The following is a 27,856-nucleotide window of genomic DNA, read 5'->3' as shown; positions in this document are numbered from 1 at the left end:
TCTATTCGAACTTTGATTTATTTGGAGTAATCGTTTGTGTGATTAATTATTGTGCCAAGATAGTTGTAGTTTTCAACTTGTTCTAAAGTTTTACCTTTAATTGTCAGGCTTTTATCATTATTTTGGGTTTTTGATAGCCTCATAAATTTAGTTTTCTTGATGTTTACTGATAATCTATATTGTTCTCCATACTCAACTATCTTGTTCATTAGCTTTTGGGGGTCTTGGAGGTTGTCCGCTATTATGATAGTGTCGTCCGCATATCTAATGTTGTTAATTGGCGTTCCATTTAGGTACCTTTATTCCTGCTGTTTCTCCCTCAAAAACTTTTTTCATAATTTCTTCAGAGTATGCATTTAATAGTAGTAGTGACAATACACACCCCTGTCGCACTCCTCTTTTAATTTCGAACTCTTCTGATGTGTGTTCGTTAATGCGTATGTGTGCCTTCTGTTTATAATATAGATTTGTTATAATTCAAAGGTCATTGTATTGTAATTGTTTTGCTTTGAGGTCGTCCATTAGCTCTTTGTGGCAGACTTTATCGAAAGCCTTGTTGTAATCTATGAAACGGACGTACATATCCTGGTTCACATCCAAGCATCTCTGGATTAGTAGTGTAAATCCAAAGTGGGTTTCTTCAATATCCATATCAAGTGTTTGGTAAATGCGTTTATGAATGATCTTTAAAAACATTTTAAGTGTGTGAGACATCAGGATTATGGTGCGGTGGTCGCACACAAAACTTCACTGCGCAAGTGAAACATTTTTACACAAAATGTGTAACCTACCTAGAAAACTGGAGTACAAATTTTTATGAATTTAAACTATTTAAAAGCATAGATCTAAAGCGGGCTCCACATTCTCGGCGAAGTTACTTCGCCAAAGTTGACCGAAGTTCGAAGTACCCTCTCTACACACTCGTTCTACTTCGCGAGGAAGTGCGATACCGACAAAGAGCGGTGCGATACCGACAAAGATCCCTTTGACCAGACCAACAGAGAATGGAAGTAGAACGAAGTGAGGCAAAGTTACACAAGGTGGCCGTCTACACTCTCGTACTTGTTGAACCTCGATCGACTTCGGCGAGAGTGTGGAGCTCGCATAAGAAGTGAAATAACATGAAACGATGTTTGTTCTTCTCTCGAAGCTTTTAAATTGTATATCAAGGCAACCATGTTAAACGAAGATCAACTCTTTGACGAACTGGGAATTTTGAAAGACGTGGCTACAAGTGAAAAAATTGTTGAGTGGAACAGAGAAGAAAAAAATAGTCAGGATCGATGGCTTAAAGTTTTTAAGTGTGTAGATCAATTCAAACTGAAAAACTTACAAATATTATGCGAATTTATTTTTGGTCTTCCGAGTACTAGTGCGGATATCGAGCATTTATTTTCTGTAATAAATAATTATTATTGGACGTCGGAAAAGTTACAAATGTCCATATCCACTCTCAAGGCAGCGATGCTGGTGTACGCAAATTTTGATGAGACTTGTATGAAATGTTTCGTTCACTTCAGTCGAAGCCGGACCTTCTTAAATTAATTTTAAGTTCAGAAAAATATGAATGATGCAAAAAACCGGAAGAAGATGAGGCTATTCCAGGTCCCTCATCTAAAAACTCTTAATTACAGGCTTGCAACTTTTCAAAGTTAATGTAATGTGTTATGTTTAGTTTAATTGATATAATTGTTTATGTCTAGCTACATAGTTTATTTATTTTTAATGCCAGAAAGTTATATTTGTCCAATAACAAGATACATTTTGCGTTTTTAATACATTTTTGTTTTTTTGTACTTATTTTTCTTTAAAAAGATATGGTCACCGTAATTATAGCCTTATTCTTGAGCAATATCGCTATAATAATATTGTTGCTATACAGATAAATTGTCACTGTATACCGGGTGTAACAATCATACTGTGTTTATTCCTCAAAGTTCGGAACACCCTGTGGAATGTTTTAGCATAGATAAAATATTGAAATTAAAACTCAATTATAGCCTTAGGATTTCTTAACATTTTCTTTTTTGATTTATTTGTTTATGTTGGATAATAAAAAAGTTAGGCACGTTAATAACTAGCCATGTTCTTCATCAATACAGGCTGTTTCTAAATAAGTGTGACAAACTTTAAGGAGTAATTCTGCATGAAAAAATAATATCAGTTTGTTTTATAAACACATGTCCGCAAATGCTTCGTTTTCGAGATACGGGATGTTGAAGTTTTTCTTACAAACTGACGATTTATTTATGGCTTTAAAACCCGTAGACATATGCAAATGAAATTTGGTAGGTTTTAAGAGGCAGTTATTGTGCATGTTTTGACATACAATTAATAATTCTATATTCACCATTGGCGTGCATACGGGTATAAACATTTTAGATACATCCCATATGCACGCCAATGGTAAATATAAAATTCTTAATTGTATATCAAAAATGCGCCATAACTACCTCTTAACACCGACCAAATTTAATTTGCACTTCTCAAACGGTTTTAGAGCAATAAATAAATCGTCAGTTTGTAAGAAAAAATTCAACATCCCGTATCTCGAAACCGAAGAATTTGCGACCATACGTTTATAAAGTAAACGGTCATTATTTTTTTATGCAGAATTACCCCTTAAAGTTTGTCGCACTTATTTAGAAATACCCTGTATTGATGAAGAACATGGTTAGTTGTTAACGTGTCTAACTTTTTTATTATCCAACATAAACAAATAAATCAAAAATGAAAATGTTAAGAAAGCCTAATGCTACAATCGAGTTTTAATTTCAATATCTTATCTATGCTAAAACATTCCACAGGGTGTTCCGAACTTTGAAGAATAAACACAGTATGATTGTTACACCCGGTATACAATGACAATTTACCTATCTAACAACAATATTATTATAGCAATATTGTTAAAGAATAAGGCTATGACATACTAAAAAATCACTCAAATTGGACAACAGGTTTAGAAAATTGGAGACATCTAACTTGAATAATTCATCGAGTGACCCGCTTTTTATGATCGCAAGTGTACATCACATAACAGGAACACCAGTCTTCAACGGGAAGAGAAACAAATTTTACCAGAAGCGTTAGTATCCAAATGTGAAATGTATACGTATACTCCTTTATTAAATCTGCAGAACTTTCAGTTTGTATGCATGGCTCTAATTCTGTGACAACTCCAGATAATAGCTTCGCTGTCTGGCGCTGTGCTTTGAATATGCGACGTTATCATGTGCCGCGTATACATTGTTTTCGGGAAATGTAGCGTATCACTGTGTGAAAACTGTGAAATGCTATAAATAGGCCATTTTTTAAATTATTTAGATGTTATGCACACGTTTAACCTGTTTGAGGTCGTTTTGATAATGTTACATGCGGTTTAGTAAAAAAGTTAATTGCTTTCGTTTGTTTATGGAAAATAGAAACAGAAAATATACAGGGTGTTAGTAAATAAGTATGAAAAATTTTAAGGGCTAATTCTACATGAAAAATTAATGCCAGTTTGCTCTATAAACATATGTCCGCAATTTCTTAGTTTCGTTGAAATTTTTATTTCAAACTGCCAATTTATTTATTGCTCTAAGACCAGTTGAGCTATGAAAATGAAATTTGGTGAGTTTTAGGAGGTAGTTATTACGAATTTTATGACATACAATTAATAATTTTGTATTTATCATTGGCACGCCTACGGGCAATGGTCTGAATTATTTTAAAGAAAAAAATAGTGCGCCACTGAGATATTTCGAATTAGAAATTATTTTTAAATTCCACGTCTAATTTATGATAAAAAACCTTTCTTGCCTTTTTTTCATATGATGCACCGTTTTTATGTAGAAAAATAAAGCATCTTGGCGCATATTTTTCATTTCTTAATACATGATCAAGATCTATCCAATATAATAATACTAAACTAGAACAATAACAGAAAATATTACTAATACCATTTCAACTAGGTGCAAAGCTGCAAGAAATGTTTAAAATGATCTCCTTTACAGGTAACAGAAGAATTTTATATTCATCATTGGCGCGCGTACGTGTAATAGTCTGAATTTTTTAAGAAAAAATAGTACGCCACTGAGATATGTCAAACTAAAAATCGTTTTTGAATTCCTCGTTCAATTGACGACGAACAATCTTTCTTGCCTTTTTTTCATATGCGGCGCCGTTTTTATGCAAAAAAATTAAACATCTTAACGTTTACAAAGTATTTGAACATATGGAAACTACCTCAAATACTTGGTAAGCGTTAAGATGTTTTATTTTTTTTGTATAAAAACGGCGCCTCGTCTGAAAAAAAGGAAAGAAAGATTTTTTGTCGTAAATTGAACGAGAAATAATTCAAAAATGATTTTTAGTTTGACATATCTCAGTGACGTACATTTTTTTTCTTCAAAAAATTCAGACCATTACCCGTACGCGCGCCAATGATGAATATAAAATTCTTCTGTTATCTGTAAAGGAGATCATTTTAAACATTTCTTGCAGCTTTGCACCTAGTTGAAATCTTATTAGTAATATTTTCTGTTATTGTTCTAGTTTAATATTATTATATTGGATAGTTCTTGATGATGTATTAAGAAATGAAAAATACGCGCCAAGATGTTTTATTTTTCTGCATAAAAAACGTGCATCATATGAAAAAAAGGCAAGAAAGGTTTTTTTATCATAAATTAGACGTGGAATTTAAAAATAATTTTTAATTCGAAATATCACAGTGGCGTACTATTTTTTTCTTTAAAAAAATTCAGGCTATTGCCCCTAGGCGCGCCAATGATGAATACAAAATTCTTAATTGTATGTCAAAAAATTCGTAATAACTACCTCCTAAAACTCACCAAATTTCATTTTCATAGCTCAACTGGTCTTAGAGCAATAAATAAATTGGCAGTTTGAAATAAACATTTTAACACCCCGTATCTCTGAAACTAAGCATTTGCGGACATATATTTATTGAGCAAACTGGTATTAATTTTTCATATAGAATTAGCCCTTAAAATTTTTCATACTTATTTACTAACACCCTGTATAAATGACATCCAATTTAGTATAGATTGTACATAAAAAGTTGTTAAATAAGTTCTACCATAATATTAGAAAATGACTATACTTCTTCTTAAAGTGCCTATCCGTTTTGGATGTTGGCGGTCATCATGGCTATCGTGACTTTGTTTACCGCAGCGCGGAACAGTTCAGTTGTAGTCGTGTTATACCACTTTCGTACATTTTGAAGCCAGGAAAAGCGTCTTCTTCCGGGTCCTCTTTTACCATTTACCTTCCCTTGAAGATTTAGTTGGAGAAGGCCGTAGCCTTCTCGATTTCTGATTGCATGTCCTAGATATTCTAATTTTTTAGTTTTGATGGTCATGAGAATTTTACACTCTTTCCCCATTCTACGCAGGACGTCTACATTAGTAATTCGGTCAACCCAGGATACATATACGTAAGATGCGCCTGTAACACCACATTTCGAAAACTTTGAGCCGATTCATAGAAGAAACAGTTAGTGTCCACGCTTCCATTCCATTCCAGAGCAGAACTGTGAATATGTAGCATTTCAACAGACGGCATTTTGTTTTTGATATATATGTCTCGACTGTTGAAAATGGGTCTCATTCTAACGAATGCTGCTTTTGATACCCGTGTTGAGCTGCCCCCCCCCCCCAACTTGCAAAAATTAAAAAACAAATAGCCCTGATTTATGAGCTATTTATGAGCTCTCATAATCCGCAAATTAAAAAATTTGAGCAGGAATCTAATATTTTAGTGGGGGGCTGAGTCAGCCCCCCACTACTTAAAAATAGGAATATTGAATAGTGCAGTCACTGAAGGTAAAAATCAACGATTACCTTCAATTTCGGTTAACCTTCATCGATTTTCACAAAAATTGGTCAGTGGTTAGAGGATACCTCAAGAAACAAAGGCGACATGGTGCCACCTTGCGCCTTGACCCTGAGGGTGGATACCGCCCCTTCTCGGGGGTGAAAATTATTTTATAAAAAATAACTGCACAAATCAATAAAAGGACAAATTATAAGCAACATTTGTTATATAAAGTTATTAAAATAAGTCAATGCTTTTTAAGTTATTAAAGATCAAAGATATTAATTATTCGTGAAAAAAATGCATGTTTTGAAGCGGTTTTTCGTAAATCACTAAAAAACTGTAAGTTTTTACAAAAAAGTTAATAGAAAAAAAGTTAAGAATAAACTCTTAAATCACGCGCATTTCGATTATTGAGCTACAACCCCTTCGCAAGAAAACCATCCCATATTCCCGGCTTAAGAGAGAGTAGTACTTAAAATAATTTAAATTAATTATTTGGCGACTACATATCGTTTAATAATTTATGAGCTCGCAAAATGTACGCATCTTAATTATTGAATTGCAATTTTCTTTCTATAGTGCAGTCACTGAAGGTAAAAATCAATTATGAACTTCGATTTCGTTAAATCTCCATTCATTTTCACGAAAATTGGTGAGCGAATAGAGGATACCTCAAGAAATAAAATTAACAAAAACAACTTGCGGTTTTAGCCTGGGGTATATGTCACCCCTTCTCGGGGGTTAAAATTACTTTATTAAAAATACCCCCACAAATAGAGAGAGCCAAAATTCTAAGCCAAATTTATTATATAATGTTATTAAAATAAATCATTACTTTTTGAGTTAATAAAGATCAAATATTTTAATTTTTGTAAAATAAAATGCATGCTTTAAAGCGATTTTTCATAAATAACTCAAAAACTGTTAAGTTTTTCAATAAAATTAAAGCTAATAAAAAATATAATAAATTGCTTAGTTAAAAATAATGTTAATTTAAAGTAAGTTATAGGTAATTAAATGTATATTTTTTCTGCGACTATTCAAATCTAAGGATTCAAGCTTAAATAACGGGAAACAGATGCATTTTATGTAACACTTACTAAATACTTCTCAAAGTACTTAGAAATACATATCAAATGAGCTCCAGAAAAAGTTGACAGCATCAAAATTTATACTCCAAAAATGTTTCCAAAAAAATGATTTTTTTTAATAACTCTGTTATTGTGGGAGTATTTTTAATAAAGTAATTTTAACCCGCGAGAAGGGGTGACATATACCCCAGGCTAAAACTGCAAATTGTTAATTTTGTTTCTTGAGGTATCCTCTATCCGCTCACCAATTTTCGTAAAAATGAATGCAGATTTAACGAAATCGAAGTTCATAATTGATTTTTACCTTCAGTGACTGCACTATAGAAAGAAAATTGCAATTCAATAATTGAGATGCGTATATTTTGCGAGCTCATAAATTATTAAAAGATATGTAGTCGCCAAATAATTAATTTAAATTATTTTAAGTACAACTCTCTCTTAAGCCGGGAATATGGGATGGTTTTCTTGCGAAGGGGATGTAGCTCAATAATCGAAATTCGCGTGATTTAAGAGTTTATTCTTAGAATATAAACTATACGAATTAAACTACTATTAACTTTTTTGTCAAAACTTACAGTTTTTTAGTGATTTACGAAAAACCGCTTCAAAACATGCATTCTTTTCACGAATAATTAAAATCTTTGATCTTTAAATACTTAAAAAGCATTGACTTATTTTAATATCTTTATATAACAAATGTTGCGTATAATTTGTCCTTTTATTGATTTGTGCAGTTATTTCTTATAAAATAATTTTCACCCCCGAGAAGGTGCGGTATCCACCCTCAGGGTAAAGGCGCAAGGTGGCACCATGTCGCCTTTGCTTCTTGAGGTATCCTCTAACCCTAACCACTGACCAATGTTTGTGAAAATCGATGAAGGTTCACCGAAATTGAAGGTAATCGTTGATTTTTACCTTCAGTGACTGCACTATACAAAATAGATTGCAATTTACTGATCTAAATGCGCGTAATTTGGGAGCTCATAAATTATTAAATGATATGTGGAGCCAAATAATTAATTTAATGCATTTTAAGAGGATCGGTACGTATTTTCGGCTGCAATGCTATTCAAAGGGGGATTCATTTTTTTCGAATCCTGAGAAAACTAATAAGTATTTTTGAAAAACTTAAACGCAGAATGAAAGATCACGTTATTAGCGAGGGCCGAAAGTCCCTGAGAACTTCTATAATGTTTATTTTAATAAGTTACAGGGGTGAAAAACTAAGAGAAAATTTAGTGTGATTTTTAATTTCAAATATATCATTAAAAATAAACTTTTTATTTATTCTAAGGGACTTTCGGTCCTCGGTAATAATTTAGTCTTTCATTCTGCGTTTAAATTTTTCAAAAATATTTATTGGTTTTTTCAGGATTCGAAAAAAATTAACACAATGCCGTGGTAACATTTTCCAAATCTATCTTTGTCTTACAACGCACTCAGCCGAATATAATATTGTCAGATTGTCAGTCAGACACTGACAATCAGTGACAATTTTAAATATTTGACATTGCATCGGGAATATGTTGAGTTATTGATTAAATATTATTGAAATATAGTGTATTTGATAAATAATTGATTTAAGACGTGAACTTAATAAAAAGTTATTTATTGTGTATTATTTGTGGAAGATCCAAGCAGAGAATATATCAGGATAATATATTCTGTGATCCAAATATTTTGTTGTTAAAGATGTTCAAAATTGTAAGCGTTCCATAACAATATATTATTAAAAAATCACTTTAACACTTTTCCTCTTTTCTCGATTGAGTATTAGTCTTTGTTGTACAAATAAATTATTACAATCACTGAATACATAGTTAGTGAAAAATTATCACATTTATTAACTGAATTAATAATTTCCAATTATAAAAATAACAGTTATCCAAGAACATTCAAAACCCATCTCTTTAAATTAATGATGACATTTTCAAGTAGAATGACATTCTAGTAATATTTACATATCCATACCAGTGTGAATTTTACTACGCGTAATTTGCCGTGTAAAGACAGAAAAAGTAGGGATACACGTAAAATATTTGCGAATTATGTACCCATAGCCTTAAGAGGAAACAGTAGCGATCAACAGGTAGCAACAAACGCGTTCCAAGATTGTGGCTCTAATTTTTAATATTTTGTCGAGATATTTGGCACACATATTCGTAATATAATAAAGAATGGCGGTACAGAGCCCAATTTCAGAAATATGTCAGTATGTGGAAATTACTCTACAACTAAATAAAATATGGAAAAAAGGAGCCTGCACCGCCATTAAGAAAGACAAAAAAATACACTTTCTTCAAATAAACTTTTTTATCCCATGCCTAGATTTTGTGGAACATTGGAACTACTAAAAATCGATTTTTTTATAACAAGAAATCGAACGTGACTGACTTGGCAACATTTCGCGCCTATGTGTAGAAAAATTATTGTTTTTGATAGTATAAACGTCACTGTCAGTGTCGAATTACCGACGCACTGTTGCCTCACTTTTGAAAGTTCGCAGAACTTTCGCAATATTGGACCGCGTTTTTTGCCACCTGTTGATCGCTACTGTATCACCTTAAGTACAACTCTCTCTTAAGCCGGGAAGATGGGGTAGTTTTCTTGCGAAGGGGTTGTAGCTCAATAATCGAAATGCACGCGATTTAATAGTTTATTCTTAGAACATATAATCTATGAATTATATCCGCAATACGATATATTTTAAGTTTTCTCAGCATTTTCGAACTCCCCGTTCTATTACAATTTTTTGCAATATTTGCAATAGACTATATTGATTTTTTAATGTGTGAGAACACGGTAGATAAGACACCGAGGGTCTGAATTCGAGTCTTTCTCCAAGGAGTACTATCTGGTTTTTTGCATCCTCGTGTCGGATGCTATGAGGATATCTCAATAAGATAAATTGTCTTTTAGAAGTATTGAGTATAACTCTCCATTTATTGCACCACCTCACGATTTTGTTCAGTTGGTTTTGAGCTTTATCAAATACAGAGGGATGTCTCAGCGTCCTTGAGCGGTACCTGCGAAGATCGTCAGCATATAGCAGGATTGACTAGGACCTCGGCCTGCTTATGGGGTGGGGGGATTTCACATAAGAATACAAGGAACGGCATGACGCAGTGGGAAAAATCCTTCATCAAGAGACGTCTATCAAGCTGGGACTTCTCCAAACGGACCATCTCCCAAATTATCAATACGTCCCTGAGAGTATGCTTGAGGATGGCAACTACAAGCTATACTGGGACCGTACTGTGCTCACAGACCAAACAGTGGCACATAATGGACCAGATCTCATACTAGTTAATAAATTAACAAGACAAACAACACTAATTGATGTGGCGATACCTAACAACAATAATCTACGTAGTAAATTTACTGAAAAGATCGCCAAGTACAGAGATCTGGAAATTCAAATACGGAGACAATGGAGAATGCAAAGTACCCAGACAATACCGATTATTATGTCTACTACTGGAGTCATTCCGAAGACCTTCCTCGAAAGCATAAAAAAGCTGGGTCTCAATGAACATCTTTATAAGACCATGCAGAAAGCTGTACTACTCGTGACGCCGACGCGACGGCCAGAAGTGTACGAAAATTTTTGAGAGATACACCTGCATACCAAGTCACATAGGGCTCGATAACATGGAAAGTGTCCCACCAGAGCTCAATCCTTTTGATCCCGTAGGTATCTGGGATGAGTCAATTTTCCCCTTAGAGGGAGTGTGAGCTGTATGGCTAAATCTGAAATAATAATAATTTTACTTTTACAAAAAAATTATCCGACTCCGCATCTGCTTCCTTTTGATTTCTTACGTAGACTATAATGCTATGGTATAATGGTGTAATGGTGCTAGGTAATAATGGTCATATCACGATGATATATTATATTTGTTTTGGGCTTTATATTAGATTTACAATTTAGCATTTTTTTCTTTTTGTTTCAGGCATGCTGAAGATTTATTTGGCGAATTAGCAAGAGATGCCCAACAGCTCTACGATAGGTCAAATTCTTTGCAAGCTAGAATCGATAGGTTAGCAATAAAAGTAACACAATTAGATAGTACCGTGGAGGAGGTGTCGCTTCAAGACATTCACATGAGGAAAGCCTTTAAGAGCAGTGTGGTGTTCGACCAACAGGTAAGAATTTATAGTTTTACGCAAAATCAACTTTTTGAGGTAGTGGTTGTATTATTTTTTCTCTGGACCAGCTAAGTGCTACGGAGAGTCCGGTGGGGATGTATATTATCGCCTCTCATATTCAAAGCACACCTACCGGCAATTTTTCAAAAACACCTACAAGACTATTAAATGACGCACGAACAAATCATTTAAATATGCCGATGACATCGTCATTTTTGCCAACAGTGCGCATGGGTTATAACTTCTAATGAATATAAAATCAAGAACTGAAAGAGTTAATAACAATTTTCACCCAAATGTGTAAATTATTCAAAACTTAGAATTTTATGTCATAAAGATTACCCACTATTCCGGTAGAGATCTATAGAGGAGTAACACCGAGACGCAAGCCTCTTCTCTTGCCGTACTGCTCATCCATATTATGTCGATCCGATATGCCAGTATATTCAAGTCTAAGTGGCAGATCCACTTAGAATTTTAAATTACTACGTTAGCTGTATTTTTTCGAGAATAGGCGAATTTGGAGACAAATCCCGAAACAGGTCGATTTTTATTTTTTAATTATGATTTTTCAGCGTGTTTATCGTATTACTGACGTTATCCATCTGGGCGTGATGATGTACTGGATGATTTTTTTTAATAAGAATAGGGTTTGTGTACTAGCTTAAGATGCGCTTTCACGAGCCAGATTGGTTGACCAACTTTGGTTGAAAACAGTTTCAGGGAAAGCGACAAAGTCTGGCTTTATAATCCAAAGAAGCGAACGGTTGTTCTCCCAAGTTGCAGCAGTTCTAAGAAGATCCGTACCTCATTGTGAAGAAGATTAATGACGTTAAATACCGAATAAGCAAGATTTCTAGGGGAAAGCCGATGATAGTCCACCATAACCGATTGGCGCCGTTCGAGGGAGACCACGTCGTAGATGAAGAAGTGGAAGTGAACCAAGTCCGAGAAGTCCCTGACCTCCTCACGTTTGAGGAGTTCACGGGGGCCTATGGAGGTACCGGTAAAGCGAGACAGGGTGTTACCACTGAAGAGAAGCAAGACCTACTTGCACTTCCCGATGATTACTCACTGGCCCACATCATCCCGGCCAGTAAAGACGCACAAGGGTTGGCATCCGCCTTTCGAAGGAAGTTTGGTCGAGTTGCAGAACTTAAATGCTAACTGCCAGCTCCTGGCAGAGGGTTGAAACTCCAAGATACATCACGTTACCTTTTCTATCTGATAACAAAAGATGCTGTACCTGTACATCCTACCTACCTACTACCTACATACCAAGATGTATGGGATGCATTAATTCAATTGAGAGAGCACGTGTTGTGAGTCCGACGTGCAAAAGTTGGCCATGCCAAAGATAGAATGCCGCCAATTAGATTCGAGGGTTGTCCGAAAGTTCGAGGTGTTCCCGTCCCGCCCAGGTTCCAGGAGGAACCATCTCTTAAGGAGGGGGCAATGTTGCCAAAAAGGCCTGTCAACGACCTTCATTCGGACCCCTTTTTTAACAATGTTTACAGTTAATTAGGGTCGAGAACATTTCAAACGTCTCGTCTATCTGAAAGCTGCCTATTCTCGAAAAAATTAATATATTTCATAACTTTGCCTCTCGTTGTATAAGGTATTTCTTTAACATTCAATTTTTTTAATTAACTTATATAATAGACTATAAATTTAGAATTATGGTAACATAGAATTATGGTAGTTGGACAAATGCCAGACGAACGGAGAAGCAGTATACTGGTACCTGTTTACAAAAACAAGGGAGATATACAACAATGTACAAACTACAGGGCTATAAAACTGCTTAGCCACACCATGAAAATATGGGAAAGAGTAATTGATAGACGGATACGTGAAGAGACCGAAATATCCGAGAATCAATTTGGCTTTATGCAGGGTAGATCAACAACAGATGCAATTTTCATTATAAGGCAGTTGATGGAAAAATACAGGAGTAAAGAAACAAACGCTCATATGGTATTCATTGATCTTGAGAAAGCATATATGATAGAGTTCCTCGAGAGATTCTGTGGTGGGCACTCAATAAGAAAGGAGTCCCTGGTGAATATGTAAAGATTGTGAGAGATATGTATGAGGGAGTAACGACTAGTGTTAGGACAGGTGTGGGAGAGACTGATAAATTTCATGTGAAAGTAGGATTGCATCAAGGTTCTGTGCTTAGTCCGTATTTATTTTCATTAGTTTTGGACCAGATAACAGCGAAAATACAGGGTAACATTCCATGGTGCTTAATGTATGCTGATGATGTCGTGTTAGTAGGAAATAGTGAAAGAGACTTAGAACAAAAACTGGAACAGTGGAGACAAGCTCTGGAGGAAAAAGGTTTAAAACTTAGTAGGACAAAAACAGAGTATTTGGAATGTTCATTTAAAGATGGAGCTACTACAAATAAAATGGTATCTTTGGATGGTGAAATGATTGTAAAAAGCAATAGTTTTAAGTACCTAGGATCGGTATTACAGAGTAATGGAGAAATAGATGGAGATGCATGTAGTAGAATTAGGGCTGGATGGATGAAGTGGAAAGAAGCGAGTGGTGTGTTGTGTGACAGAAAAATTCCAATGAAGCTGAAGGGAAAATTCTATAAAACAGCCATAAGACCAGCTATGATGTACGGAACTGAATGTTGGGCAGTGAAAAAGAAAGAGGAACAGCGAATGCATGTGGCGGAAATGAGAATGCTTAGCTGGATGAGTGGAGTGACAAAGAAGGATACAATTAGAAATGAGTATATTAGGGGAAGTCTAGGTGTGGCACCAATTGATGCCAAAATGAGAGAGCATAGGTTAAAATGGTTTGGTCATGTTCAACGTCGAGACGTTAACCACCCAATACGAAGAATAGCTGAAGTGCAGATTCCTGGAAGGAGTAGGAGAGGAAGACCAAAGAAGACCTGGGGGGAGACGATAAGGCAGGACATGTTGGTAAAGGGGATTAACATTGATGTGGCCCAAGATAGAATTGTGTGGAGAAATGCAATTAGGGAAGCCGACCCCGCATAGGGATAAGGCAAAGAGAGAATGAATGAATAGACTATAAATTTGGAAAAGTAAAACTTTTAATAGTTATACATATTTTTCAACGCAAACGCTTTCAATGTTGTTTTATTAGAATTTTTGTTTCGTTTACGTTGAGACGAATATAGACATTTCTCAATCAATGTAGATAAACATTGAAAAATCCAACTTGAAATGATCTTCAAGAACGATTTCGTTAAAAACAGACCACATAAATTTCATGGAATTATTCATGCTTTTAACAAACATGGAAATGCCTTCGTTTGTATAACAAACCCCCGTAAAATTGATTTGTGACCGTAATCCATTTGATCCCTATTCTTAGTCACAGTCACGCACTTTCGAAGAAACGAAAGTCGCGATATAATACGACAGGCGATTTATAAAGTAGAAATTTCTATTAGTCGATAACTACGTTTTTTAAGCGTTTCTGTCTGAAGCTAATACATATATCATTCAAAATATTCTGACTGAATGCAATAGATCTTATGATCGAGTATCGACCAGTTATACAGTGATGAGCGCGCTAATAACCGGCAAAATAGCGGAAAAGACGGAAAACATAATCCATTGCGAAACAAAAAGAGATGAAACTAGTGGAGGTGGAAATGATCGTTATAAACGTATAAATTAATGTTATATTACATAGTTTCCCACCTTTAGACGTCTGTGACAGGAATATTTTATAAAATTCTACTGTCACACTGACAGTTGTCATACTCCTCTGATACGAATTCTTTGAAATATTACAAGCAGAGATGGATAACGAAGGAGAATACATTATATTAATGGGAGACCTAAATGGTAGAGTGTGAAGAGACAATAAAGGGATTGAACGATACTTAGGGCAACATGGAGAAGAAATGAAAAATGATAACGGAAACAGAATCATATACCTATGTATAGCAAATGATATGGTTATAACGAATTCAAAATTTATGCACAAAGACATACACAAATATACTAAAGAAATCTCACCGAGAAAAGAAAAATCCATAATAGACTATTTCCTAATAAAAAGAAAAGACCTAAAGATGATAAAAGACGTAAAGGTAAAACGAGAGGCTGAAATAAGCAGTGACCATTACTTGCTTATAATGGAACTAAGGGTGCACACACATAACACAACAGAAAAAAGAAAGAAGATAACTAAAGAAAAAATAAAAAGCTACAAATTAAGAGAAATAGATAGTAAAGAGGAATACCAGAAGAAGTTAACCAAACAGTTCGAGACTATAAAGGCAATTAACACAGGAATAGAAAATAAATGGAAGCAATTTAAGGAAATCATATTGAAAACAGCAAAAGAAGTATGCGGAACAACTAAAATCACAAACATATATTCGAAGAAAAGTAAATGGTGGACAGCAGAAATACAACGTAAAGTGAAAGAAAAGAAAAAAGTATGGAAAAAGTATCTAAAAACCAAATCGGAGGACGATTTCGAAAAATACTAAATGGCCAGAAACGACATTAAACAAGAAATTAAAACGGCAAAAAGAAGTCTTGGGAAGATTTTGGACACAAAATGAATGAAAACTATTTTAATAACCAGAAATTGTTCTATGGTACATTGAAACAGCTAAGACAAAAGAAAACACATAGATTAAGAAACATAAGAGATAAAGAAGGAAATATATTAACTACAGAAAGAGAAATAATGCAATGTAAGCAGTACTTTGAAGAACTAACAGAATGGAAACAATATCAACATGAAAGAGAGGAAGACATGATCGAAAATACAGAGGAAATGCAACAAATAACAAAAGAGGAAATTGCAGAAGCCCTTGACAAATTAAAATTGGGAAAATCTCCAGGCCAAGATGAAATCACAGCTGAAATGTTAAAGTACATGAGTGAAAATTCAAAAGAAAAATTCCGAGAACTACTAAATGAAATAATCACAGCAAAGGAAATACCATCTGATTGGAAAACAGATATAATAGTACCACTGTTTAAGAAAGGAGACGCAAGAAATTGCGAAAATTATAGGGGTATTACATTGACAAGCGTTCCTGCCAAAATATTTAATAGAATAATTGAAAAAAGGCCAAGGGAAAAACTAGAAATAAAATTAGAAGAATCCCAGCATGGCTTCAGAAAAGGAAGGATCCAAGATCTGATATTCATATTGAGACAAATAGGAGAAAAACTATTGATAAAATGCAAAGAGATACATATATGCTTTATTGATCTGAAAAAAGCTTTTGATAGAATAAGAAGGGAACATATATGGAAATGTTTAAAGAAAAATGGAATAGAAAAGGATATGATAGAAATAATTAAAGCCTTATATAAAAATAATAAAATAAAAATAAGGACTCACAATCAAGAATCTGATAAATTCCAGGCAAATATAGGACTAAAACAAGGCTGCGTACTAAGTCCATTACTTTTCTCAATGGTACTAGATGACGCAATAAAGCAATGCAAGGAGAAATCTAAAGACATGATATTGGGAAAATGGAAAATGAACAATGTACAAATACAAGAATTACTATTTGCAGATGATATGGTATTGTTAGCTGACACGGAAGAAAAACTGCAACAAATAATAAACACTTATATAAAAGAACTAAGAAAAATGAACATGGAAATAAACACCGATAAAAGTAAAACAATGGTTATGGCAACTACAAAAAAAGTGATAAAAATTAAGGTAGAAGGACAAGTGTTGGAACAAGTAAACAGCTACAACTACTTAGGTACAATTATTGAAGAAGATGGTAAAATAGACAAAGAAATAAACAATAAAATAGGAAAAGCAAGGACAATTTATAATACATTTAGAAATACGTTCTTTGGAAAGAAAGAGGTACCCAAAGAGGTCAAAACACAAGTGTACCAAAAAGTGGTTCGACCATCAATCGTCTATGGGAGTGAGTCGTGGACGCTAACAAAGAACAACAAAAGAAAAATCAAAGCTACAGAGATGAGATTCTTGAGAAAAATAGAAGGGGTCACACGAAGAGACAAAATAAGAAACGACACAATAACTCAAGCTCTAAAGATAAAACCCATAGAGACAATTATAGGGGAACGACAGTTAGGATGGTTGGGCCACATCCACAGACTAAACGACACAAGAATAACGAAAAAAGTATATGAAGTCAGAGTACAAGGGAAAAATAAAGTAGGTCGCCCAAGAATGAGATGGGAAGAACAAGTTAGACAAGAAGCAGAGAAGAGAGGACTGCAATGGAGTATGGCAAAACAATTAGCTCAAAATAGAACAACATGGAAATGAAGTATCAAAGAAGCACCACAAGATTAAAACATATGGACAGAAAGATGGGTCAAATAAGTAATTTGTATTCATTAAAATTGTATTGTTAAAATAAAAGTATTGTATAATTATTAAAATGTATTGAAATGTAGATATTGAACTAGTTGTAAACAGCCCAACACCGAAAGGTACGAATGGGTTTAACTGATTAAATAAATAAATAAAATAAATAAATTACATAGTTTCCCACCTTTAGACGTCTGTGACATGAGTATTTTATAAAATTCTACTGTCACAGTGACAGTTGTCATACTCCTCTGATACGTCTAAAGGTGGGAAATTATGTAATGGAATGTTACGTTTATAACGATCATTTCCATCTCCACTAGTTTCATCTCTTTTTGTTTCGCAATGTATTGTGTTTTCCATCTTTTGCGCTATTTTGCCGGTTATTAGCGCGCTCACCACTGTATAAGTTGTTTGATACACTACTGATTACACATTAAAAATATACATTTTTCTGAAACGGAAAGGTTGAGATTTGAACAGAGAGATTAGTAACAGAAAATAGTCTTCTAAATACAGCCTAGAGGCCTAGACTGAAACGGTAGGTAAATGAGAATATTATGCACTATACGATGTTATACACGCCTATCACTCGATGAAAAAGAAACTAATAATTGCAGATGTATATAGGTTTATAGGTGTAAGATTGTAGCTTTCAATGGAATCTGAATTTTTGCTTGTCCGTGGCTTGGAATATTTTCCCAGTCAGCTACATCAAGTGCCTTTTCCCATTTTCGAACGTCCTCCAGTAAACGGGTTTTTGGTACGCTGCTGAATTAGTCTGGTCCGATAAAAGGAGCTTCTGCAAGACTATTAGCAATTTTATTACCAAGAATTCCTGTATGATCTGGTGCTCACAGCAAAGTTACTTTGTTGCTCACTGCTAGAGTGCGAAGTCTTTCTCCTTTAACTGTGTTAAAAAATCTTCAACCAGTATCTACAACAGTAGAGGTGATAACACTTCTTGAAGGTAACCTTTTACTGCGCTTACAGTGGCCGACTGATCTTCTAGGTAGTGTTATATATTCCTATATACATAGTTCTGAGCATGGATTGGTTCCATTTGATGATGTAAGGTAGTATACCTTTTTCCGATGTTGCGATAGCGTTAATAGAGCCTATACGTATACATAATCATCACAAGGCATTTCATTCCTGATGCAATATTTGCCGCATTTTCTTAGAGCTCCTTGATTCGCTTATTGCGGTGAATCACTCCACATTCTTCTTATATTGCAAAGGTTGTTGTATGACTCAACTTTCGTTACAATTTTCTTTCACTTATTTCAGACACTATATATAGTAAGCATATAATATTATGTAATTGTAAGAGGCAAATAAACTCGAAGAGTTACATTACGAGCCATGGAATACTGGACGTGAGCCTTCGAGACCACATAACAAACCAACAAATCAGGCAAAGACCAGGAGTTCAAGATCTAATTGAAAGAATCACGACGTTTAAGTGGAACTGGGCAGGACATTTAGCTAGAACACAATATGGACGGTGGACAAGACGAATCATGGAATAGAGGCCCAGAAACTATAAAAGATGCCGATGATGACCACCGAATAGATAGACTGACAACTTAAAAAGAGTAGCAGTGGACGCGATTGGCTGATTGATGATGAATTGTAAGCAGAACCATTAAAAATGTAAATAAGACATTCGCAGTTTACACAGAAACATCACTTATGGCATTAAGAAAAAAGAAAATGATTATTTCTTAAAACCGTTATAGTCTTATGTCGTATCCACTATATTATTATAGTCAATCTCACCCAAGTTTTAGTATGAGAAACCCGAGCGCGAATTCAGCTTCCCATACAGGACCATATTTATATTTTTGATTGGATTAAGATTGAGACTAAAGCTGATCATGGATCATTCTTTTTGTTTTTATTAAATAATGCCACCATAAATATCAATATTGATTATCATTGGGTGCGTTCGGACGACCACAGCGGCTGGACAGCTGAGTAAGCGATATAGTTTAGACGACACCGCTGGAAGTCAGCCGCTGAGAGATTTACTAAGCTTTCCCTATCAGCGCTGGATACAACCACTCAGTCATTTGTGCTGACGTCAGCCGCTGTCGTCGTCCGAACGCACCCATTGATTAGTTTTAAGAAATCACTTGGTATTTATACCCGATTTCTTGGTATTGATCTCTCTTATTCCCCAGTCAAGAAACATCCAAAAAAGAAGTAAATTGATTATATACAAAACACTGCTGAGGCCTGTTCGCATATATGGCGCAGAAACGTGAAGCCTTAAGGGTCGTTTAAACACAACGATAAGTCACAGCAACTAGTTGTGATGACAAGTTGAAACGCTGTTTAGACGCTGCGATTCAATGCGATACCACCTTCAACCCAACTCCAACTTTGATAAGTTGTGCGATGCACCGTTTACACACAGTGATAAGTTGCAACAACTCGATTGACCTTGATAAGTTGTTTGATATATCGCTGTGTTTAAACGATCCTTAAAGGATCGTTTAAACACAGCGATATATCAAACAACTTATCAAGGTCAATCGAGTTGTTGCAACTTATCATTGTGTGTAAACGGTGCATCGCACGACTTATCAAAGTTGGAGTTGGGTTGAGGTTGGTATCAACTTATCACAAGGATCGAGTTGTTTTAATTTATCGTCGTGTCTAAACGGTACAGCGATTTATCATTGGACTTGGGTCGTATCAATTTAGGAGAATCTTACCGTATTAGAATTTATTTACATATATAATTAAATAATGTACAGGGTGATTGATTAGTGAGGTAAAGCTACGTAGATCCGTTATAGTAATAGATAGCAATAAAAGTTAATAACAAAAATTGTAGCCAACTTTTAGATTCACATTTATAAAATTAATTAGAATGTTACATAGGGTGTTCGATAACATAGTGGCAGAAATCATAGAGCAAAACAGCGAAACCAAACAAGTTTGATTTCTCCGCTCGCACTCTTTGTTATTTTTCCGAAAAATGAATCTCGATGTCCTGACATTTCAAGGTAAAATCTATGCTTTTCAAAATGGTTCTAGGAAACTCATATCATCTGAAAATGACCTTTCGACATAGTAATTTATAAATGCAATTAATTAAACATTAAATTTACATGGGACAATTGCTCGGAGCTTGACAAATCTCAATCTGATTTGTTTATTTATCTATTTGTTTATGTATTTTTGTATCTATGCTGTATTTAAAATAGTATTTTTCTAATTTAATTGATACATTGGGCATTAGTTGCTAATTTTAAGTAGGTATTGTTACTGGCAGTTAAAGTTTGCTTTTTGTTTTATTTAGGTTCGTATACTTGTTTACATTTCAGAGATTTATTATTTACTACAATTAGTACAGGTAATTTGGGGAGATTTTTTGTTAATTATAATTTATAAGCAGCCACTGATACTATTTGTAAGAAATGTTATTTAAATATATAATATATGCATCCGATTTAAGCAAATCATGAATAATCTAAAATGTGCTCACATTAATTCTAGATCTTTAGTTGCTCATTTTAATGATGTAAAAAGGCTTGTTCTGGATAATGATTTGGACGTATTAGGTGTAAGTGAGACCTGGTTAAGTAGAGGTGTTTCTAATCATATTATTGATATTCCTGGTTATCAGTTTGTAAGAGTTGATAGAAATAGAAATACTACGGGTGGAGGTGTAGGAGTTTATTTAAAGAGTAATATAACGTATAACATTATACAATCAACAAATGAAATAGAACAGATATGGTTAAAACTTTCGTTTAAAAATGAAACATTAGCAATCGGTGTGTGCTATAATCCCAATGAAATATTTTATAAAACTTTTTTCGACTCTTTTGAAACAGTTGTATCTTCAATATTGCCCTTAGTAGATCATATACTGTGCTTGGGTGACTTTAATGTTGATCTATTAAACTTTAGCAATTATTCTACACAATTCGTTATTGATTTATTAAATGGTCTTGGGTTAAAACAGCTGGTAAATCAAGCAACAAGAATCACAAAATCTACATCCACCCTACTGGATTATGTGATCACATCAAGTGAGGATAAAATAATTTCAGTTGAAATAAAACATATTCCTGAAATAAGTGATCATGAAATGATAATGTTAAAGGTAAGTTGTGAGGTTAAAACCAATAAAACAAAATTTATTACTGGTCGTAACTTTAAAAACTTAAATTATAATCAATTTAAATCTGATCTGGAGTCCATACCATGGAGAAATATTTATGACCTCACAGATGTAGATAGTAAAGTAACTTTTTTGTCTGAAAATATTGTTACATTGCTTGATATTCATGTCCCAATTAGGACTTACAGGATTACAAAGAAATATGCTCCATGGCTGACTGATACGATTAGAGCTTTAATGCTGGATAGGGACAAAGCATTTTTAAGTTACAAAATTTCTAAAAATATTGCACATTGGAATAACTACAAAAAATTACGTAATTTAGTATCAGCAGTCACTATAAAAGAAAAAAAATCATTTTTTAAAAATATTCATGTTAGATCTGCCAAAGATATGTGGAGCAATTTAAAATATTTGATAAATGACGATAAGCATGAGAAAAGTTTTGATGTAAGTAGCAAATGGAATATAAATGACATTAATAAACACTTTATTGAAGTTATACCAAAAATGAAAGAGGACTTAGATACAAAAATGTTTTATCAAAACAATGTTAAAACTTATTTTAACAAATTGCTTAATTTTAAACCAGTCTCTGAAACTGATATTTTATATATAATAAATAAGATAAAGAGTAAAGCTGTTGGACATGATGGTATTAACATATTAACATTACAGTTGTGTATTCCCTATCTTCTTCCGTATATCACGCATATTATCAACTTTTGTTTAAAACATTCTGTTTTTCCTAATAACTGGAAACGTGCGCATGTTATTCCATTACCTAAAACTAAAATTCCTAATAGTTTAAATGATCTTAGACCTGTAAGTGTTCTGCCAACATTATCCAAAATTCTAGAAAAGGTAATTGAAAATCAGTTAAGTACTCACTTAAATAAGAATAAAATTATTCCTTCTATACAGTCCGGTTTCAGGTCTGGGCATAGTTGTCTGTCTGCTTTAGTAAACATTACTGATGACATCTTCAAAGCTTATGATCAAAATAAAATATCAATTCTAATTCTTTTGGATTACTCGAAAGCCTTTGATACAATTAACCATGATTTATTATCCTATATTCTACAGTTCTCTGGGTTAGATGAAGGAGCAGTCGAGTTAATGAAATCTTATCTATCAAATAGATATCAAGCTGTAAAACTTCATCAAGAAATTTCTTCTTTTTTAGAACTTAACAATGGTGTTCCTCAAGGATCGATACTAGGTCCCATTTTATTCTCTGTGTATACATCAAATTTTCCTTCTGCTTTTTTGTCTTGCACTCAACACTACTATGCTGATGATACACAACTTTATATGTCATTTAATTTAGACGAGTGTGAACAAGCAGTTCATGCAATAAATTATGATTTATTAAATATGCAGATTTTTTCTCAAAATCATTGCCTAAAACTGAATGCGTCCAAAACTCAGGCTATTGTTTTTGGTAGATCCTCTCATCGAAAAATATTTTTAGAAACTTACTCAAATAAACTGCTTTTAGAAAATGGTAACTTAGTTTTTAGCAAAAAGGTAAAAAACCTGGGGGTTTGGTTGGATGAAGACTTAAGATTTACACACCATGTTAGTCTTTGTTTACAAAGAGCATACGGGGTACTTAAGCTTCTATACCAAAGTCGTAATATATTAAACAGTGCTACCAAATCCTTGTTGTGTGAATCTTTAATTTTATCAAAATTAAATTATTGCGATGTGCTTTATAACTCATGCCTTACTGAGACTGATTCTAGGAGAATACAGAAATTACAAAACTCCTGTTTGCGATTAATTTTTGGAATTAGAAAGTATCAAAGTATTAGCCATACTTTTACTTTAAATAAGTGGTTAAACATGAAAGACCGCAGAAAACTTCATGCTTTATGTTTCTACCATAAGATTCTTCGGGAAGGGGTACCTCCTTACCTATACAATAGAATAACTTATAGAACTGATGTCCATAACCTTAATCTAAGACATAGGAACACTCTCTCTTTACCACGTCACGTAACGCATTTTTTCAAACGCTCATTTTCTTTTTCAATTGCGAGTCATTTGAATAATTTTGATTATGATATTCGTACATTATCCGGACATAGTTTTAAGGAAAAAATGTTTAAATATTTGTTATCTGAGCAGTAATGCCAAGCCTACGATTTTTAGAGTACCTAATTTGCATACTATCTAGTAGTATCAGTATATGTAAGTATATGTATATACAAAATATAGTTTTTCGCCCTTCTATTAGGAAATGGGGGTTAGGTGGAAGAGCAGCTGTACATTGCTGTCCTTCAGTGATGTACAAGCTGAACCTCGCCCTACAGACCAATTAATATTTTTGTTTTGTTGTATAATTTTTGGAATACTAATAAAGACATTTATTATTATTATTTATTATTATCCAGATTTAGCCATACGGCTCACACTCCCTCTAAGGGGAAAATTGACTCATCCCAGATACCTACGGTATCAAAAGGATTGAGCTCTGGTGGGACTCTTTCCGTGTTATCGAGCCCTAGGTGACTTGGAATGCAGGTGTATCTCCCAAAAATTTTCGTACACTTCTGGCCGTCGCAAGTAGTACAGCTTTCTGCATGGTCTTATAAAGATGTTCATTGAGACCCAGCTTTTTTATGCTTTCGAGGAGGGTCTTCGGAATGACTCCAGTAGTAGATATAACAATAGGTATCGTCTGGGTACTTTGCATTCTCCATTGTCTCCGTATTTGAATTTCCAGATCTCTATACTTGGCGATCTTTTCAGTAAATTTACTACGTAGATTATTGTTGTTAGGTATCGCCACATCAATTAGTGTTGTTTGTCTCGTTAATTTATTAACTAGTACGAGATCTGGCCTATTATGTGCCACTGTTTGGTCTGTGAGCACACTGCGGTCCCAGTATAGCTTGTAGTTGCCATCCTCAAGCATACTCTCAGGAACGTATTGATAATATGGGAGATGGTCCGTTTGGAGAAGTCCCAACTTGTTAGCTATCTCTTGATGAAGGATTTTTCCCACTGCGTCATGCCGTTCCTTATATTCAGTTGCAGCAAATGCTTGGCAGCCCCCTGTAATATGTTGGATGGTTTCTTGGGCTTGACATCCATATCGGCATCTGTCGTTTTGAACCTGAGGGTCTTTGACGATATATTTCAGGTAATTTCTGGTTGGTATAACCTGATCCTGAATGGCCAGTAATGAACCCTCCGTTTCAGGGAACATCTTTCCTGATGTCAACCAATAGTTCGACGCTGTATTGTCGACATAGTCTTGGCTGACCTCATTGGGATGTCGCCCGTGCAGAGGCTTACCCATCCAGGCGCGCAGTTTTTCGTCCTTAGTAAGGTGGTTTAAGCGCATTTCTGGTTCCCTCAGTTTGATCGGTGTTGTGTCATCTACTGCGCAAATGGCGCGGTGTAGAGTAGATGTCTCAGCCTGCATCTGAAAATAAGTTCTTAAATTAGCAATTTGTTTATCTAATTGCTCACCTATATCCATAAGCCCTCTTCCTCCTAAATACCGGGGTAATGTCGTTCGTTCTACTGCACTTTTAGGGTGGTGCTTTTGTGCCTTTGTGAGGTGTGTTCGTACTTTTCGCTGAAGATTTTCTATATCCGTTTTTGTCCACTTAACAATACCAAATGAATAGCTAAGCGGGGAACAAGCGTAGGTGTTTAGTGCCTTAAACAAATTTTTACTGTTAAGCTGTGAACGAAGCAGCTGTTTTACCCTTCTTATAAACTCAGTAGTTATCTCAGTTTTCATTTGCTTATGGTCAATTTTCCGCGCCTGCTTTACTCCAAGATATTTGTACATATCGTTGTCGCCCATGGCCTCGATGTTCTGGCCATTTTGCATATCGAATCCACCGGGCTGTACCTTTCCTCTGACTATATTCAAAACACGGCACTTGTCTAGACCGAACTGCATACTAATATCATTAGAGAATGTTTCTACAGTTTTTAGCATCTCTTCTAGGTGTTCTCGAGTGGAAGCCATTAATTTCAAATCATCCATATACAACAGATGATTGAGCTTCGCTACCACAGTATTATTGCTTTTAATGCTAAAACCTGAGTCAGTGGAGTTTAATAGCTGGGAAAGGGGGTTCAAAGCTAAACAGAACCACAATGGACTCAACGAGTCTCCTTGAAATAGGCCCCGGTTGATTGCGATATTTTCGGTTTCGATATTGTTTTCACCAGGTATTTGGAGGTGAATTTTAGTCTTCCAATCTCTCATTATATGCCTTAAAAAGGTCACTATGTTATCATCGACTTTGTATATTTTCAATATATCTATTAGCCATTCATGCGGTACTGAATCAAAGGCCTTTTTATAGTCAATAAAAGCAGTGAAAAGGTTCCTTTTTTTAGTGAATGCCTGGTTAGAAATGACTGAGTCGATGATAAGCTGTTCTTTGCAACCCATGGAACCCTTAGCGCATCCTTTCTGTTGAGGCTCTATGATATTGTTTAGAGCACAATGTTGGTAGATACGCCGGGTTACACAGGATGTGACCAATTTATACAAAGTTGGAAGACAAGTAATTGGGCGGTACTTGGATGGATCTTGGGTGTTATTTTGATCCTTGGGTATTAAGTAAGTAGTTCCCTGAGTTAGAAATGATGGTAATTCCTGCGGATTAGAAATAACACGATTAATTAATGTTGATAAGCACTCATGAATACTCCAAAACTTTTTAAGCCAGAAGTTCTGGACTCCGTCTGGTCCAGGAAATTTCCAGTTATGAAGCTCTTTGATGACATTTGAGACTTCTTCAGTCGTGAATGGTTCGTAGTTAGCAGTGACGTAGTGGTGACAGTTGTGCGTCGTATCTTCTATCCAGCCAGCATTGTTGTTAAAAACAGCTGGTGTGGAAAGTTGATTTCCCCAAAACTCATGAATTTCTTCTTGGCTTGGGTAAGACTTGTCGACACTTTCTACGGTGGAATTGAGTTTTCGGTAGAACGCCTTCTCAGAGTTCTCAAAAAGTGCATTGTCACATTTTCGGTTGTTACTAACTTTATACCTTCTTAATCGTCCTGAATAGACGGAGAGTTTTTGTTTTAATGTATCCAGACACTGTTGGGCTGTGTTATTTTCTGGATCGTATCTCGAGTGTCTTGCAGTGCTCCGCATTATTTCTTCAGCTCTCTTAATGACCTTTCTACTTGTTACACCTCTTACATATTCTGTAACTTGACCAATATCCCTACGCAGTAATTCAATTTTTCCGAGAAGTCTTTTTTCCCAGGGTGCAGTTCTGTTACCAGTCCTTCCATTATTAGTACCCCGTCGTGTTCTGATCTTAACGCCCATTACATTAGCAATTGCTGTTGCTGCACAGTAGATTAGCATATGCAGATATTCCAATGTGTGGGCTTCTACGACATAATTGGGTAGGACTTCAGTGTTCACAATTTGTAACAGCGCACCTAGTTTCTTACAAGAGTTTATTCGTGGTAGCGGTGGTCTGCTAAGTGGATTTGTTCCATTAAACTCTTGTACGGCACGCGCCATTTCGTTTGCTAGACTATCGCGCAACTCGTTGTTTTCCTGCTGTGTATTGTCAGGTTGAGTTTCTGGTATGGGAATCTCAGGGATCTGCTCATCAAGTATTTCATTAGGGACTTGATCTAAAACTAGCCCTTGGTTGTTAATCTCCCGTTCGACTTCGCTTTTGATCGTATTGCGTCTAGCCTCTGGGATAAGGTTGTTTCTTATGATTACCCGGTATTGATCTGATACTCTTTGCTCCGATACTTGAATATCTGGGTACTCCCTGCAAAATTCGGCATACAGCTGTTGTCTGTAGCCGATCGTTTCTTGACCGAAGTTTGTCACCTTATAATAGGAGCGCAAAATGCTTTCGTTAATGGACACAGTCCATTTCATGCGCTGCCTCGGTCGTCCCGCTTGAGTGAGCGCCGGCTGATGTTCCAGCGCAGCACCTTCAGCGGGTGGAGCTCTTGCTGTTGTTTGGCTCGCTTGTGGTTGTTGTTGTTGTTGGGCTGTAGCTGATTATTATTATTATTATTATTATTATTATTATTATCTGAAGTGTTTCAAAGAAAGCTGTTTTTGAATCAGTAAGATTCCCTATTCAGATGACGACGATGGCTTTTTAAATTTATAACTTTATGCAATTTTATAATTAAATAAATATTATGTAACTTAATAATTATTATTAGTTCTACGTTCTACAGTGTGGCAAAACCAAATGGAATAAATTCATTATTTCTTAAACCGACGACTAAAAAATCCGGACATATTTTTAAATTATGATTTTTTGGCATTTACATACTAGTGACGTCATCCATCTCG

General features: G+C 34.9%; 1 protein-coding gene across 1 annotated transcript in view; it reads left to right on the top strand.

Annotated features, from left to right (window-relative positions):
• The window catches only part of LOC114329050 (actin-binding protein WASF2), a 160,585-nt gene that overhangs the window by 42,468 nt on the left and 90,261 nt on the right, over window positions 1-27,856 (top strand). The window contains exon 3 of the mRNA XM_028278062.2: window positions 10,868-11,060. Coding sequence (XP_028133863.1) covers window positions 10,868-11,060 — 193 coding nt within the window. The remainder of the gene's footprint in view (window positions 1-10,867; window positions 11,061-27,856) is intronic.

This window comes from Diabrotica virgifera, chromosome 7, assembly GCF_917563875.1.
Source record: "Diabrotica virgifera virgifera chromosome 7, PGI_DIABVI_V3a".
NCBI classification, from domain to species: Eukaryota; Metazoa; Arthropoda; class Insecta; order Coleoptera; family Chrysomelidae; genus Diabrotica; species Diabrotica virgifera.
The sequence above is the reverse complement of the archived record's forward strand: the minus strand, read 5'-3'. Positions and strand labels throughout refer to the sequence as shown.